The 18,838-nt window shown below is 44.3% G+C and overlaps 1 protein-coding gene across 1 annotated transcript in view; it reads left to right on the top strand.

Annotated features, from left to right (window-relative positions):
• Dscam (DS cell adhesion molecule) overlaps positions 1–18,838 on the top strand; it is a 690,093-nt gene that overhangs the window by 585,329 nt on the left and 85,926 nt on the right. Inside the window, exons 19-21 of the mRNA XM_052159081.1 lie at positions 7,857–8,097; positions 9,567–9,713; positions 14,880–15,035. Coding sequence (XP_052015041.1) covers positions 7,857–8,097; positions 9,567–9,713; positions 14,880–15,035 — 544 coding nt within the window. The remainder of the gene's footprint in view (positions 1–7,856; positions 8,098–9,566; positions 9,714–14,879; positions 15,036–18,838) is intronic.

Raw genomic sequence — 18,838 nt, forward strand, 5'->3', positions numbered from 1 at the left:
TTCTGTTATCAGAAGAACACTTTCCACAGAGCTCCATCGCCACCCCAGTGCCCTGTGCTATGAGGTACATTATATCTCAGGGACGAGCCTTCACACAGCCAAGACAGCTCTGCCTGATGCTTAAAAGCAAGCTGCAGCATTGCAGGTGACATCTTAGTAAATGTTTAATAAATATCAGGCTGTGTGGGTGTGCCTCCTCCATCAATGCCCTTCTGACTAGGAAACTGTGGCACACTGGAAAATTGGCTTAGGCTATCCTCCCTCTGCTTCACTGAGCCCCTGGGCAGCTGTGGTTAGGAGCCCTCTCCTGGCCCCTGAATCCAATCCCATCCTGTCATGTTGGTCGCTGAATACAGCCATTGTGAATGAAGAATGACCCCCACATTAGAGAGACTTACCCAGAACAGGGAAGCTGATGGCCTGGTGTCAGGGTGGGGACCCTCGCGGGGTAGCTCATGCCTACAAGCCATGATTAATAGAATTCCCTTTATTCTGCCTTCCAACCTCCTGGGGTAAATGTCACATGACATGGTGAAGCTAGAGAAAATGCGCATTCAGAGTTTACCTAGTAGCATTTTATTTCCAAATTATAAACCTAGGTCAATGTTCCTCTCTCCTACAAAAGTCGAAATTAAAAATTTGCCTTGAAATACATTTTACTTAATGTTTTCAGCCATTCCCTTAATCCTTAGGCTGTGAAAGATTACAAATTTGCATTTGCTTTCATGAATTAATCCACTGGTTCTGGTCAGGGATATGGGCACTTTATTAAAAATGCATACGTGTCTCACAGATATGTAAGGAATTGCCAGTCCTTCTTGTATTAGCAGATCTAACCTCTTCCCCTTCAACAAGACAAGAAAAATTGGCTTCAAAGCCCTTTCATTTTCATTGAGCAGGATGGATTTTTCTGGACCCTCAGGGTGGACCAGGAAGTGCAGGCTCTGTAGGGGTTCACCCCTCAGTCAGAGGAAATGAGTATTTGCTATAAAAACACATGGGGCCCATACTATCATCCAGCCTTATGTCAAAAACGCTCATATACCTATCTTTTCTCACGAAAACCTTGGTTCTCCACCGAGAGATCCGGGTCACAGATTCACACTGCAGATACTGTGTGTGTCTACAGCAGGCACCACCCCGCTTGCTGCTCCATTTGGAATGGACTCTGTGCCTTCCTGCCTCCACCATCCTCAGGAAAGCTTGCTTAGTTCTGTCACTAAATAAGCCTGCCTCAAGGACCCCGCTCCCCTCTCCCCACTCTCGGCAAGCCTTGGAGCATCAGCAGGCAGCAAGTCTCAAGATGAATAAAAAAAGATGTTTTATATTTAGGTATTAGATGATGGATTTTGTCATCATAAAATAATAGTGCCATGCTTGTTTGCCCTGCCAGGTAGGAAAGTTTATTTATAGGAAAATAAATCCAGTGGCCAATCTTTATTCACTTTGAAAAAGGAGAGTGGGGGAGGAGGGAGCATCTTGCCAGGTCAGCAGATCCACACATAAGCCACACTACTGCCATTTGTACCTGGACGGGCTTCAGCCACATTCCTGAGAGGGGAAACAGAGCAGCTTACCTCAACTTTTTGAGGCTCTGTTACCCTATCCCCTACCTTGTGTCAATGCTGGAAACCCCTCTAGTTTAGTCAAAGACTGCCCATTACCCAGGTATAGATGGGAGGCTCCTAGTTAGTCCTGTGAATCTTCCCTTCCTCAGGTACAGATGGCAGACAAGAAGCCCAGCCTGACTCCCGGGACCCCTGCTGCATGCCACTGGCCTTCATTTGCTTGAAATTTTCACCTTTGAATAAAGATAACAAGGGAATGCCCGAGGCTGGAGCTATGACTCCATTTTTAACAGTGTTTGATGCTCTTGCAGGGGATCTGACTTCACCTTCCAACACCAAAGTCGGCTGTATCCTCTCGTTATCATGAAACCCAGGATCCCCACAAATTCCTCAGTGCAGAGTCTGTCTCTGAGCTCTTGTATCCTGGGTCGCCTGTGTTTTCTTCCCAGGGTGCAGCTGTGTACCAGGGCACATCACTGTTAGGTTATCCGTAGGCTCAAGTGAACAACCTCTTGTCTGACTGTCTTCTTGACTCTTTGGGCAACTTTCATTTTCCCCTTTCCCTCTCATAGTGCCCTGGGCTAATCCTCAGTAGCATAAACCTTACACTAGGTGGTAATGTCCACACCCTTGTCAGGGTCCCTTGAGCCCAGAGCCTTGTGTCAAGCAGACACCTGTCTCATGCTCACCCAGTTTGATGCAGAGCTTACCTAGGAAGCACTCTACTGCAAAGCAGTTGTGCATATGGAATATGGAGGAATAAGTGAGACGTTTGCCACCCAGTGATGAAAGAAGGCAGCATGCATCTTAAGAGAATTTGCAAGAATCTAAAGGAAATTTTGAATGTATGTTCCAAGGGACTCTCCTCCAGCCCCAGAAGCATACTCTGTTCTTTAAAGGTTTCTGGAGGGAAGAGAGATGGAATAGACATTAGGAAGGCTTGCCCATGCAAGTCATCAGCATCCATGGTGATGGTGTGAACTGTGAGCCTTTCCACATCCCTGCCTCTTTGTTGTTTCTCTGTTTCTTTAAGGATGAAGAAGATTGGAGAGAAACATATAAAACGCAGTTACTTGCAAGCCATACTAATGGATTGACATGGTACTATTGTTGTCATGGAGATCAAAGAGAAGTCCTTAAGGATATGGGGGTTGAGAGGGATTGAGAGGCCAAAAGGAAGGGTAGCTGCGGGGGGAGGGCTGGAGAGGGATAGCAGGTCTGCAGAGAGCAGCAAATGAGAGAAATAAATGTCAGGAAATCGGGACCATTACTAGATCCAAGTGGGGAAGGGAAGAATTAAATTCAGCAAGGGTAAACAAGTAACCTGTCACAAGAAGCGTAATGGCAAATGTGACCTCTGCCCCAGAGTATACAGTTCCTTCAGAGGGATTCTAGAAAAGGTGACAAGCTATTACTCACTTACAAAATCAGTGTATAACACCAGGTTCCCAGTACAAAGGGGCCCATCTGCAGGGCTCCTGAGTTTGGACATGGAGTAGAGCAAATGCTCAGAGTTACTTTGCTTGTTCTGTTTCCAGGCATACTAAGTGCTTTTAAAATGTATTTTAAGAGGAGTGCTTTCCGGTGGGATTTTCCATAAGCCTACACGTTCTCTTCATTGATATGGTGGTTTGAATAAGAATGGCCTCCAGAGACATTATTAGATTTGAATGCTTAGTCTCCAGGGAGTGGTACTATTTGAGAATTAGAAGGAAGTGTGTTACTGTGGGTGAGCTTGAGGTTTCAAGATCCTGTGCCAGGCCAGTGTCTGTCTGTCTGTCTGTCTGTCTGTGTCTCTCTCTGTCTCTCTCTGTGTTTCTCTGTCTCCCTCTGTCTCTCTGTCTCTGTCTCACTGAGCTTTTCCGTCTGTCTCTGTCTTTCTGTCTCTCTCTATCTCTATCTGTGTGTGTCTCTCTCTCTCAGCCTATGAATCAGAATGTAGTTCTTAGCTACTTCTCCAGCATCATACCTATTGGCTGCCGTGTTGCAACCCTGATATGGGCAGGACAGGAAGACATGTTAATTAGCGTGTCCCCAGAAGACCTAGCACTCAGCCTCACACCAGCTCCTGTGAAGCAGCATGCATGTAGAAGGCTTCTTGCTGAAGTGAGTCTGAGGAAAGGTCAAGTTGAGGCACTACCCTCCAGAATGACTAGGGTTTGGGCAGTGGAATGAAGGAGAATATTCTTTGTGTAGCAGGTTGTCTCTCAGATGGACTGTGCAGAGAGCTGAGATGACGTTGAGGATGCTGGTGAGGATGACAGTGAGATATCAGTGGCATCAGACATGGTAGGGACCATAGAGGTTTGGGTAATTGGTTTGCCAGCCATGACCATGATGCCTCTGAGGCAGGGTGGCAATGGTTTTGACTTCCCCTCCTGCACCATGCTCCTCACTTTATAGGACAGTATTACCAGCTTTGTCTACAGGGTAGCTAGCAATTCCATGAGGCACCTGTAAAGGAAATACAGCCAATAGCATAGAACTTATCCAAAACTTGGGAGATGGAAGGATGTTTACAAGTGCATCCCCTTAAGCTAACCCACTTCTAACAGAGTAAAAGCAAAAAATAAATAAATAAATAAATCTCTGCTCATTAATAGCCAATCGAAATGCAGCTTTAAAAATAAGGCAGTCTACTGCAGGGACTTGTGTCCCACAGATAAGGCTAAAAATGGAAAATCTAGGTTGCAGAGGTGCTAAATAATATTTGTGGTTGCAAATAAGTTGCAAAGCTGTGATATGGGTGTGTGAGAGCACTTAACAAAAGTCAAACATCAACATAATGTAACACTGTTCTCAGAAACTGCGAAGCAAAGAGGAGACTGTGATCGGAATATCATAGCAAATGAGAAAAATCAGACACAGAACTATAGACTATAAACAGAGGATACAGGAGGGAATGGGTGAGAAAAACTGAAGCACATCAAAGCATGCACAGGCTCACGTAGGACTTCCACCTCAGACTCCTGGAGTAAAATCAATGATTCTATACCATATTCTATAGCAAAAAATGAGAAGCATAGGCTTTATTCCAAAGTAAGGACAAATGCAGACTCTCTAAGAAAATATAGCTGTTCATAAATGTTAATTGTCATGTTTCTTTGACTATTTTATGCGTGTATATAATGTATCTTGACGCTATCCACCCCACACTCCTTTCTTTACAGTGTATCTTGACGATATCCACCCCTCACTTCCTTTCTTCTGGCTCCTCCAGGACCAGCTCATTGCATCTGCCTCTCAACTTCATGTCTTTCTTGTATAACTTTTAACCTCCGAGTCCAGTTAGTACTGCCAACATGCACAGGGCTATGGGGCTACCCAGTGGGGACATGGAGAACTTACTAATGGCAGCAACCCTAAAGAAAAGTGACTCTGCCTTCTGCTCCCATCAACTATCAATAGCTCCTCAGTGAAGAATGGGACCTTGGAAGCCCTTTCCCCGCCTGGGCTAGAATTTTTTTTATTTAATATTTTTATTTTCTATATTCTTTGTTTACATTGATTTCCCCTTTCCCGGATCTCCCCTCCCCATATGTCCCATAAAACTTTTTCCCTCCATCCTTTCTCCAATCACCTCCCTCCTTTTTCTCTGTCCTTATATTCCCCTCCAATGCTAGATCAATCCTTTCCAGGATCAGGACCCTCTCCATACTTCTTCATGGGAGTCATTTGTTATGCAATTTGTGCCTTGGGTATTCAGGGCTTCTGGGCTAATTAATATCCACTTATCAGAGATTGCATTCCATGTGTATTCTTTTGTGATTGGGTTACCTCACTTAGGATGATATTTTCCAGATCAAACCATTTGCCTAAAAATTTTGTGAATTCATTGTTTCTAATTGCTGAGTAGTATTCCATTGTGTAAATATACCACATTTTCTGTATCCATTCCTCCTTTGAGGGGCATCTGGGTCCTTTCCAGCTTCTGGCTATTATAAATAAGGCTGCTATGAACATAATGGAGCATGTGTCTTTATTGCATGCTGGGCTAGAATTTTAAACTGACTTGAACTTGTGGGGCCATGTTGGTTTTATTTTAAACAAAATCTTGTCTAGTGAACAGAACCAAGTGCTTGTTTATCTCCTGAGGAAACCACATGTGATGCTTTCTAACCTGTTTAGGAAACCATATGTGATACTTTCTAACCACAAAGAGGAACAGGACAATTTTCCCATCCAGATCACAAGTTTTATTAACCCTTCAAGGTCTGAGAATGAGTCAGCAAAGCTGTTCCCATAGCTGCTTAGGAGGATTCTGAATCAGCTGCTCTAGATAAGTTTCCTTTTAGGCATTTAGCTCCACTGTATTCCTGGCTGCATAGCCCTCTTGCTGTGACAGACTGGCTTTCTTTTGAAGCTCTGCAGGGAGCCAGCTGAACAATTAGACAGAAAGCTTAATGGATATGAATCTAATTTGCAAAAAATTATCATTTATAGTTGAGTCACTTATCTGATTAATTACAAAAAATCTACATGAAATGAGATAAATCTCTTTGTTGGTAAAAATCAGCTTACATATAATGATTTTTACAGGGAAATTAATTTTATTAACTAGCTAGAGGTTATACTTGCAAGTCAGCAGGTGCAGTGCAGCAATTTTGTTGGGCTCTGCCCCTAAAACTCTAAAAATCTTTATGTGTTCTTGAAGACAAAATTTTGTTACAGCAAAGCAAGTGTGAGCTCCCACGCCAGGGTCGTGCCCTGGTGCTCAGTGGAATAGTGAAATAACTAACCTGGATGGTTTTCAGCTGTGGATCCACACAGTCTGTCAGATGAGGACAACAAATGCATTCCCCAGAAACCACACGGGAAGAAATTTGCTGTAAGAAGGCCCCACAAGCACATGTAGCTTTTTTGCATTAATTAAACGTTTAAAATACTCCAAATAAATGAAGGAAACACTGTTCTCCATGGCACAGGTTGCATCCTGAAGCCAGCCTGAGACATCTGTTCAGCAGGGAAGGAGAGCAGGCCAGGAGGCTATACACAGAATCTGCTGAGCTCATCCAGGCCATGCCCCCTCCTTCTCTTATTATCTGCACCCTTCTCCATGCACTGGTGATTTTCAGAGACTTGTTCTGTCCTGGAACTCCATCCACCCCCTCCCATCATGCCTCACTCCCATGTCTCTGGGCACTCTCTTCCTTCCCTTCCCTGCCAGCTTTTCCCACACATCCTCACCTCCACTTGCTGAGCCCAAGCCATCCTTACAGGCCCATCCGGCCTTTGTGTCCATAGGCTGTTTTTCCCAGATCTCATCTGCCTGCTGACCTTAGCCTGCAGCCGCACACCCCCGGCTTGTCACTGTTCTCCAGAGCCCGTGTGCTTATTACCCTGTCCTTCAGCACTGTTAGCTCTGCAGGGCTTCAGAAAGGTTTACCTAACCTGAGAGATCTAGATCCATAGTTTATAATTAGTTTATAGAAAATAAAGTGATAGAAGACAGTAGATAGATGATAAATGATAGAAAGATATAGGTGGTAGATACATAGATGATAGGTGATATATAGATTATAGATGATAGATATATAGATTATCAATAGATAGATGATAGATAGATAGATAGATAGATAGATAGATAGATAGATAGAAGTGATGATAGACAGACAGACAGATACAGTAGGTGGATGCTAGACAGCTAGCTGATGAGCAGGAAGGACGGCCTCATAATGAGATCTCTGGTGTGTGCACCAAGATTCCAAATTACTGTCTTTCTCTCAGTGAGTCCAGTTAACCACAGCAGACTGACCTAGGGACTTGGAGCACAGACTCTACAGTGCCAGATTTATTCTTCTGTCAGTTAAATGTGGCTGACATCCTGTGAAAACTGAGACTCACAGTGGAGGCATTGCAGAGGGCGAGGAAGTCAGGCTGAGGAAGAAACACACTGAAGTTTCCCTGACTGTGACTTAGCTCTGCAGTTTCTATTACCCCTGTCAACCACAGCCTGACACTATTAAGTAGAAAATTACAGAAATAAGTAATCTGTAAGTTTAAGCAACCTTCATGACAATTTTATTATATGTCTATTATTGGTTACAGCTGTTAATTTCCAACAGTGCCTATCACTGGCTTACAGGGATCAATATAAAGGAGACACAGTCCCGCCGTTAGGGCTAGGTGCCGGCCTCAGTTTCAGCCATGAGGAAAGTGTGCAGGAGTTACAGCTTCTGCCACTCGCCCCTGTGTTATCATCTGGCTTTATTTTTTCCTAACTTGCTTTGCACATTATGGTTCTCCCACATCCGTTTTCCTGAATATATTCTTCTCTTTCCTGTTTAGGCTCCCAAGAAACATTTACAAAATGGGATCATACGTGGCTACCAAATAGGCTACCGGGAGTACAGCACAGGGGGCAACTTCCAGTTCAACATCATCAGTATCGACACCACCGGGGACAGCGAAGTGTACACCCTGGACAACCTGAATAAGTTCACCCAGTATGGCCTGGTGGTACAGGCCTGCAACCGGGCTGGCACAGGACCTTCTTCTCAGGAGATAATTACCACCACCCTGGAGGACGGTAGGTCTGGGCACCTGTAGTCTGTGGTATTCTTGCTCTCCGTGGCCTGCAGCCCAGCTCCCTGTTGCTTGACCTAAATATCTAACCTGTCACATCAGTTCATTCCTGCCCTGAACGGATATGCACCCAAAAGCCCAAATGCACTCCAGAATCTTCCTCTTTGCTTTTTGAATGCAAGAGTGGGCTTTGAACCTGTAAAACCCACACCATTGCCATCCAGAGAGCAGAAATCCAAGTCTTTCCCTGAAATTAGTACCAAGAACTTTTAGAATATTTCTGTATATTATTATAATTTTCATTATTACCTCTCCCTGATGATTGCTTTATGTTCCCAAGCATTCTGTGGCCAGAGAAAACCTCTGAAGAGACCCAGACTTTCTGGCGCAGATCCCACAGTGATGATGCGCCCCCTAGTGACCGAGATGAATTCACGGGCACTTCCTTAAGGCAGGGAAAGAGCCCAATAGTGTGTGATGACAGTGAACCCTCCAGTCCAAAAGGCTCCACACATGGTGGAGTTAAGTCAGCACGCTGCCATTTAAATGACCCAATGTGTCATTTAATCACAGACCAGAGAAGGCTTAAATAAATAGAACCTGCAAGATGTGAATGTTCCATCTCCACATTCATCAGGAGTGGTTATTTCTGTATCCATTTGTGCTTTGATGACTTAGTTTCAGCTAATAATTGGCCCCCCTCCTCTCTCCAACATTTAACGTTGACATACAGTCAGTACTTAAAATAGTATATAATCTGGGAGTGCTGGTGGGCACCATCATTTCCAAAAACTAAGAAGCAAAGGCAGGGTCTCTGAATTTGAGGTTAGCCTGGTCTACAGAAAAGTTCCAGGCCAGCCAGAGCTGCATAGTGTGACCCTATCAGTCAATGAATAAATAGCATATACTATTATATATATATTTATAATATTAATATATGTAATAGAATATATTAATATCATTGTCTCCCTTGCCTCTAACAAAACACAATGTTCCTAAAAGGGAGGCTTCAGACCTGAGGTAGGGAAGCCCTGTGGTTATATTTCTTCTCTCCCACATTTTCCAATGGCCTTCTAATCCATGCTCAGGCTTATTAGATGAGGGAAAATGCGGTATGCATGAAATGTAACAGAAAACAGGAGCTTGTCGTGGCGGTGGGAGCACAAAGCTGAGACCCAGTGACCTCCTCAGCATTAGGGCTTGACGGACGTTCAGCTCAAGTCTGGGACATATTCCTGAAAGTGGACCGCTGAGAGGGCGGGGAAGCTGTGATGCCCTCCATGACAACTGTGTGGCCCCTAGACACTTAAAAAGGTTGCAATATTCCCGTGGAGATTGCACCAATTATTTTTTTCTTTCCCTTGTGAGACTGAGTACATTCTGCTTTGTGTGCTAGAATAGTAAGTTAGCTGCATATTTGCTTTGATGACACCACCCACGCAGTGATCACAGGTTATAATTGTTTCATTTCAGTACCCAGCTACCCTCCCGAAAATGTCCAAGCCATAGCAACCTCACCAGAAAGCATTTCAATCTCCTGGTCCACGCTGTCCAAGGAGGCCTTGAACGGGATTCTCCAGGGGTTCAGGGTCATCTACTGGGCCAACCTCATAGACGGAGGTAAGAGGGCACAGGGGGGATGCACAGTCTGCAGACCCCATCCTTAGGGTGAAGTAGGGTTGTAGGGGGACATCGGGGATGTCTTTGAACGCTACCCTCTTTCTTCACACACCTGACGCTTGAGCCTGTATACACACATGCCTTTTAAAGAGCAGCATGAAGCAGACTAGAGAGTGGCAGGTGGGGAATCAGACATGATTGTATTTTCTACATTATGAGTGTGTCAAAACTGCAGGCAGCTTCAATAACCAAACTCTATCTAGAACAGTGGATCTCAACCTGTGGGTCATGACCCCTTTGGGATGGCCATGTATCAGATATTTGCATTATAATTTATAATAGTAGCTAGGAAAATTACAGTTATAAAGTAGCAACTAAATAATCTTATGGTCCAGATCATCACAGCATGAGGAATTGTACCAAAGGGTCACAGCATGAGGAAGATTGAAAACCACTCATCTGGAATGTTCTACATAGCATGTGCCCTTAAATGTTGGCCCTTTATTCTGAGTAGATTCCAGCAAAGGAACATTACATATTTATAGTAGAAGTGTGTGAGGACTCCAGGGAAAATGTCAGAACACCTTAAGAGGCGTGTCATTGTCCCCATGAGGAGCCACTAAGTCTAAAACTGTTTAGCCAGTGCACATATCTTTCCCAGCTCTCCATTCCTAGTATACTCCTATGCCCTGGCCCCTGAACCCACTATGAGTCTCTCTTCCTGCCTCCCTTCTTGCCCCTTCCCTTCCTTCTTCTTGCACCTCACTTCCTGTCCCCATTCTTCCTACCTCTCACCTCCATCCTCTCCTCTTCCTGTCTGTCAATTCTTGTGTGCCTCTCTTTCTGCACCTTACTTCCTACTTCCCCTTCCTGTCCTTCACTTCCTGTTCCCTCTTTCCCTTCCTCTTCCTTCCCACCTCCTCTCCTCATGCCTCTCCTTTCCTGTCCCCTTATATCCTGCCTCCTTTCTTCCTGCCGCCCCTCTGCCATGGAGCACCCTTTAGCCTCCATGCCTGGGTGCAGACTGCATTTCTTGCTTTCCTCTGAGTAGGATAAAGAGCCCAAGTAGTGGAGTCTATAGTACTTCAGTTCAGGACCACCAGATCTGTTCTGCTAACCAGGCCCCATCCCTACACAGTGAGGTACACTGGGGCCTCACAGCTACAGAGGTCTCTACTGTTGTTACTACATTAAGGAGTGAAGACAGACACAATAGCAAATGCTGCCTTCTGCTGAGTCATGATGTTACTCACAATGTCACATTGTGATGCTGTGTATGTTCTAAGGGATGTGTTTCCAGAATTGACTGCCAGGTCTTGTTTCTTTTAGAGTGGAATCTCATGCTTCCTACACTAGCCTGCATTGGGAGACAGCCTAGAGAGACATGGCAGATCCACAGCAAACCCCAATTAACTGATCATCTGCGCTAGGCCGAGATGGGAGATGAGAGATGGCAGGGCCTGCTCAGGGGCTCCGGACTAATGAACGGGGGCAGGATATTAATGCATGCAGACCAAGCCAGCAGAAGCCATACACGAAATGGTGGCAGAAGCAAGAGTTAACTATAGAAGTTCTCACACAAATGAAAGCTTAAAAAAAAAGCATAGTGTAGGGTAATAAAATGAATGATGTGATGTCTATGGTCATCCAGTTCAACTGTGTAGCACATGAGACTGTTCTATACACTGTGAGGTGTCTTTATACTTACCAAGCTTTGAAGTTTGAATGGTCACACATCATTAAACATAGGTCTTAAGGATGGTTCTTTCTACTCACAGAATCAGGGCCAAATCAGTGTGGTTACTGTCTACTACAGATATTTTCTCCATGGCTTCCAAAAAATAAAGAAATGATCAGAAATTAAAACACTGCTCAAGGACCACCTCTAAGAAATAGCGTTTCTGGTTATTAGGGCACTCCATGTGATCATTGGGTATCGTAGTACCTACTCCACAATCTCTTACCCAACCTTCCTGGATTCCACAAACCCTGAGCGTGGAGAGAGAAGAGAAAAGCCTGACCTAGCCAGACCTAGAGAACATGTCACACATGTGTATCAAATATGAACACACTACACACTACATACAACACACACATAACACATATATACATTATATATATATATATTATGCACGTATACATACTTCACACACATACTACATGTTATATATATATATATATATATGTGTGTGTGTATATATACATACATACATATATGTATATATAATACATTACAGATATATACACCATGCATACTCCCAACATATCATATACTATACACACATATACATACCCCATCCACATACACCTCATGCAATGTATATAAAATCATATACATTACACCTACACACACATACCACATATATAATAATATATCTATATATTACACATATACATACCACACACACTCCTAACATATTATATACTATACACACGTGTAGGCTATATATGCCACATATCACATACATACACTATACACACCAGACACACCACAATACACATACAAGACACACCACTAAACACACACCACACACACCAAATAACACATGCACACACCACACAACACATGTACACACCACAAATACCAAACATAACATATATACCATATACACTATACATACCACAAATACAAATATACCATATATCCATGTACACTACACATACCACAATTTACATTACTAAGCTCACAATTTACATCACAAAACATACATCACACATACCATACACACATTATATGCTACAAATGCCAAATACACCTCTACTCAGTATTAACACTGCAGTTACCATACAACACAAATATCATAACCCAGCACACACATGACATATCCTTTTCACAGCTATTGCATTTATGTCCTGTACACCTGTATTACATGTGCCTATACATGGGTAGTACATATGCCCTGGACATGGGTATTACATAGGTGTTACTTGTGCCCTCTACACATACTCCCCACTCTTGATATATGACCCTTTGGGTGGGAATCTTTTGGACAACATGCTGCAGAAACCCAAAGCACATAACCTCTGGACAACACATACATACTTCTGGTCCCATCTCCCATCTCCCTCCTGTCTCCCAGGACCCAGTATTCACAATTTTGTGTGGTGGATGTAAAGCCACGTACCCTGCCTCCACAGCCCAGGCTCTCATGGATCCTGGCCTTGACTTCTGGCAATGTATTGCTTTTCTGTCCTTTAACTCCCTGCCGGTCAAATGATGGCTATGGAGTCATGGACTGTTTATCTGGCTCGGTTTATCCATCTTGATCCTATGGGCAGGGCTTGCACCTGAGGAGACTGGCCTCGCATGTCCCCACCTCTATTGAGACAAGAGATCAAGACCACAGCTCTCAATGCTTTTGGAACATATGAAAGGTATCCTCCACTGTAGCCAGCTACCCAGCGAGAGTCTGCTGGGCCCCTGTCTCACACCTCAGCCCTCCCTCAGTAAGAGCAGTTACATGGTGCCAAATACCCTGCTCACAGCCATCTGGCCCAGGGCAAGCAGATCGCAGGCCTCCTTGTTATGCTCTGCCACTGACTCTGGAAGGCGCTGGCTTCTAAACTCAGGGTCATCAACTGTGTAGACACTTGCCACATCATTCCAATTGCTTTCAGTTGCCACGTGCCATGTGCCCGATGTGGAGGCACGGTGTTCCATCTCTGAATAGCACTCTTGAATCCCACTCAGGAAAGTCAGGCAGATTTAGCACAAACCAAGGTTCTCACACATCACCTGTCACTTGGATGGTGACACAGAGAAGAGTTCACTCTAGGTGAGGTGAGGAGTGTGCCAAGTCTTCAGATCAGCCCCAGCAAGAATCTCATTACATGTCTGTTCAGTCATATTGAGGCATGCACACATGGTCAAGGGTAACTCAGTGTGGCTGAGCAAATACACCTTGAGATCCTGATACACAGACTACCACCAGCCCTTGTTTGTCTGTCACCCCTCACAGACCAACAGTCACAGACCTCACGGTTGCTGCGTTTTTTGTTTTCCAAGATACAGGCTCAGTTGTGGAAGCCAACTACATTCTGGTAATATTATGGACGCTAAGGTAACTATAGTCAATGATATAGGCTAGCGCTGGAATTTCTTATGGAGAGTATCTGAGATCAGGTATTTGAAATTACCTTGGGTTCCTAATCTCTGCATATGCTACTGTAGAATTTTAAAAATATAAATGATGCACCTTAGAGATGGCTCAGTTGTTATAGCATTCACCATACAAGTGTGAGGACCAGAGTCCGAATGCCCATAACCAATGTAATGCCAGAAGGCATGGTGACCCACTTGTAACTTTAATCATAGACAGCAGAAGCCAAGGCAATCTGACTAGCAAGGTCAGGGTATATCATTGAGTTCTGAGTTTGATTGAGTAGCCCTGCCTCAATGAATATGATGAAAGCATGAACAGGGATGATTCCAGACATCAATGGACATATATGGACATGTGTACTCCATACACATGCATGCCTATACACATGTCAAACTACATGCTAGGATAAAACCCTCATGAAAAGCAATTTGGGGTGGAAAGGGTCTATTTCAGCATGTAGTTTATAGTCCATCATGAAGGGAAGTCAAATAACCTTAGAGAAGGAACACTGCTAACTAGCTTGTTCCTCATGGCTTAATCAGCCTGCTTTTTTTGGGCATCAGGACCATCTGCCCAGGATGGCACTACCCATGCTACAATTGTCCCTCCCACACCAATCATTAATCAAGAATGAATGACTATACATTCATACATGCATATACATATATACATATATACACATACACACATATACACATATACACACATATATATATACATTATGGAATCCTCATTTTGCAGAAGTTTCACAGTGAACAGCCATTAGGTATACAGACAGGTCACTGGTTAGGTACCCAGTGGCATTTACTAGTGTGAGACCTTCTAAGACTGACACCCTGATGCTGAAATCTGATTTACCAAGAATGGATTACTGTTCCCCACGTCAATTTTCAGACATATTGATGTCTAATGAATTTTGTTCTCAAATGGTCCATGACACTGGTGCCCTATGACACTTCTGCATGATTCTCCCTATACTTTGTGTGACAAGGTAGGACAGCCGCGGCTGGAGAGCGTGATCAGCTTGGTAATGAGATCCTGTCTTCTGATTTTTGTCCTCCAGAGCTGGGCGAGATTAAGAACGTCACCACCACGCAGCCTTCCTTGGAGTTGGATGGACTAGAAAAATACACCAACTACAGTATCCAGGTGCTGGCCTTCACCCGTGCAGGGGATGGCGTCCGGAGTGAGCAGATCTTTACCCGTACCAAGGAGGATGGTGAGACATAGGGTGGGCACTGAGTGGGGAGTTCAAATCCAAGATGTCCCGATACACAGGAACCTCACACCTGGACTGAAGCCACACAGGGAAGGCAGGTTGGAGAGCTCAGCTTTGACCTTTGACCTTTGCCATCAGTCTACTCTTGACCTTGTTCATTCCAGTCACCCCTGCCCTTCCACGTAGCCCAGAATGAGTCAGGCCCTCCACCTTGAGCTAGCTACCTTGCTTGATATAGCCGTTTATCAACCCTATTTCCCATAAATTCCTGTTCTTCTTCCTCCTCTCCCTCCCCCATCTCCTCCTCTTCCTCCCCATCCTCCCTCCCTTTCTTTCTTTCTCCCCCCTCCTCTCTATCTCTCCCTCCTTCTTCTCTAGCTCTTTCTTTTTTTCATTGTTTGTTTATCCCAGGGCCCTCATGCCCACTGCTGCACTGTTTTGTGCTCTCTTCTAATAACTTCACTTACTTCCAGGGTCAGCTTTTTGGCTTCAAAGTTGTGCACTGGCCTAAGTTTTACTCCACATGAGTTGGATTTCATCAGAAAGGCTTGAATTCAACACTTCATGACTTTTCTTTATGAATTCTTACAAGGACCCATGCTGACTAAGTAGGTTTTAACTCCCATCTGGCTCCAGACCAGTCCTTGGCACTTCATACAAGCTGGAAGGCAGGTTTTATTATTTTAATATCCCCCCGTCCCCCCCCCCCCCGTTTTCTTGTCCAGGCTGTTTGAGGAGCAGCGTAGGCGGCTTTAGTGCACAGCAGAGCAGCAGTGAGCAAGGTAGTTACTCTGTGAAGAAAGAAGTAACAAGTATCAGTTAGATACCCAAGAAGCTTTCCAGAGCACCCAGACATGGACCCCAGACAGTGCAGCATCTAAGCACTGTGTAGACTCAATCTAAACTTCTTCATCTTCTTCCCCAGGCAGTGGGGCAGGTTAGGAAGGAGAGCCCTCTCTGTGGCCCATTATGTCACCAACTGGTAGTAGCAAAGTTTGGTGTCTCTGCTCTCTCAGCTGCATGGGCCCCAAGCATGCTGTTCTTCCATTCCAGCCCACATGTGTCCCAGAAGCAAACCTTGGGACTCAGGTTTAGATGCAAGAATGGTACCTGTCCTTCCCCTCCATCTTACCCCCTGTCTGTATCATCCTGATCAGCAGACATCCAGAGAGATCCACTCCCTCTGCCCTGTACTCCTCTCAGGGAGCCAGGCCCAGCTGTCTCATCCACAATCCCATCCACCCAACCCCTATGGTATTGTAGGGCCTCCAACTCTCCAGGCCTCCTTACATTGAGTTGTGTGCACAGTGGTCACTTGATCTAGTTTTCTCTAGAACACACAAGCCATTCTTCTGCAAAGACACACAGCTGTTGGCCAGTTCTACTCAAAGACTTTGGCTCATTTCAGAAAATATGAAATCAAAATGCAGTGTCCTGAAGGAGTTGCTCATGTCTTAAGGCATCCACAATGCTATTCTGAATGAGAAGAGATGCTGTTTAATTGTAAGTCATGGTAGAGAGGTGTATGGATGTGACGCAGGTTCTGTGCCCTGCTATCCACAGGACTCCAAGCATCTTACTTTCTCAGAACAACAGGGAACCCAGTTGCTACAGATCTCAAGCCATAATGATCAATGTGTGGAAACAGAAGTGAAGTAACCATACCTCACACTGACATACAGAAGGCTGCTGCCCCCTCACCACACATTTATTCTTTGCTCTCTCCTCCCTCAGAGCAGGAGGAATATTTTCCCCATCAGTCACTGATGATACAGATATCTCTGGAATTATTATTTAAGAAAAAGATTGATCTGCAACATAAGATTTGACATCAGCATTTTTTCATGAAAAATGTAGGGAAATCCAAAAGAAAGGGAAGGCTCTCTGCAGCTCTTGTCAACTAGAAATTTGGAATCAATTTTTAATTAGTCATCCAGTTTTAGAAACTGTAGTTTTGACCCTGAGGCCTAAGGTCTAACCCACCTATCCACTGATCTCTGCTTTTATATCTGGTACAGGTAATGTGTGGGGAAATGATAGGATATGGACAACCCACCAAGGCCCTGTGGAGGAGGGTAGAAAATTCCTCTCATCCTGGTGCCGTGGGACAAAGGGAGCCAGGAACTGAATGTCAGTATTTAAGATCAGTTGCCATTTCAAAATGAAATGAGCAAAGACTGGATAGAAATAAGGAAACAAAAAAGATTCAGTAATGTAGAAATGGCAGTGCCCTAGTTCGCTTTCTGTTATGATAACAGAATCCCAGAAGCAGCTGGGGGAAGAGAGGGGTTATTTCCGTTTCCAAATCACATTCCGTTGTTGAGGGAAGCCAGGGCAGGAACCTGGAGGCAGGACATAAAGCAGAGGCCACAAAGAGTACTACTTACCTGCCTGCTTCTCATGGCTTACCTTCTTATATAACCCGCCCAGGGGCAGCACTGTTCACAGTGGGCTGTACTGTCCTGCATTGATCACTGATCAAGAAAATTTCCACACGGTCTTCCCCACAGGCCAACCTGATGGAGGCATTTTCTCAGTTGAAGTTCCCTCGTACGCATGGCTCTTGTTTGTGTCAAGTAGACCAAAATCTATTCAGCACAGTAGGATGCATGCCAACTACCATCAAAAACCCAGTACCTAATATAAATGGGTGTTTGCACAGGGTACCTGTTTAGAAAACAATTCTCTTGTCTAGTTTCTCAGTCTCTAAGATTTTTAAGCTCATAGACATGTTCTCAGGCCTGTGGTAGACATGTGGTCATTCTAAAGGTCCAAGCTTCAGATCCATAAATGGTAGTTCTGTGTCTGTGACTGTCATCTTAGGGGTGAGAATTGTTGAATCAGGACCCTTAGCTCAAAGCATACACATCTGCCGTTGCTGCAGGAGCATAAGAAGTGACTTGCAGTGAGGCTTCATTCTTTTGAGGACAATGAATTCTGAACTCTAAAACATTTGTGGAATCTCAATATTCTTATTTGCCCAAACTACAATTCAAGCATAGCCATGGCAGGAGAGAACACAAACAGAACATGATGTATTAATTTTCAGTAGCTATTTTCATTCCGAGTCATGCACTGGACTCGGCCTCCATCCCTCTGTGAAAAAGTAAACACAGTCAATGTATATAGAGAGCCAGCTCTGTTTAAATTTAAATATTTACTAAGCATATCATTAATGCATGTTTGTCTGGGGCCAACGGTAGATGGGATGTGTGACCTCTGTGTCCACCCCACGTGGCATGGGAAGCGTTCCTCTGGTGAGAAAGATGAAGGTAAAACTGAACGAAAGTAAAAAAATAAAAATAAAAAAATAAAAAGATGAACATGAAAATCTGGAAACCCCATGACCACCCATCCCATGAGCTTCGTGTAGCCCCCAAAATATCGAGAGCTTTTCCATTGCTATGATAAAAACCTGTTGACAAAGGCCTCTTAAGAAAGACAGGGTTTGTTTTGGTTTATGGCCTCAGAAAGAAATGGAGTCTGACATGAGGAAGGCAAACCAGCGGTCAGGGAATCTACAGTGCAGGACCAGGAAACTGACTGATCATACAATGAGCAGAGAGGGAGAAGAGAGGATGTGTGAACTATAACACACCCTCTTATTTGCCCAAACTACAAAAGCTCTCAAAGTGATGTGCTCCCTCCAGCAAGCCTGCCCGCCTAACATTCTACAACTTTTCTAAACAGAGACACCAACTGAGAGCCAAGGTGTTTAAACAGTGAGCTTTAGGGGATATTTCTCATTCAGACCATCATGGAGAGTATGCCTATGCATGTGTCTGTATCTTGGTAGACTTAAA

The sequence above is a fragment of the Apodemus sylvaticus genome, chromosome 15, assembly GCF_947179515.1.
Source record: "Apodemus sylvaticus chromosome 15, mApoSyl1.1, whole genome shotgun sequence".
Classification (NCBI taxonomy): Eukaryota; Metazoa; Chordata; class Mammalia; order Rodentia; family Muridae; genus Apodemus; species Apodemus sylvaticus.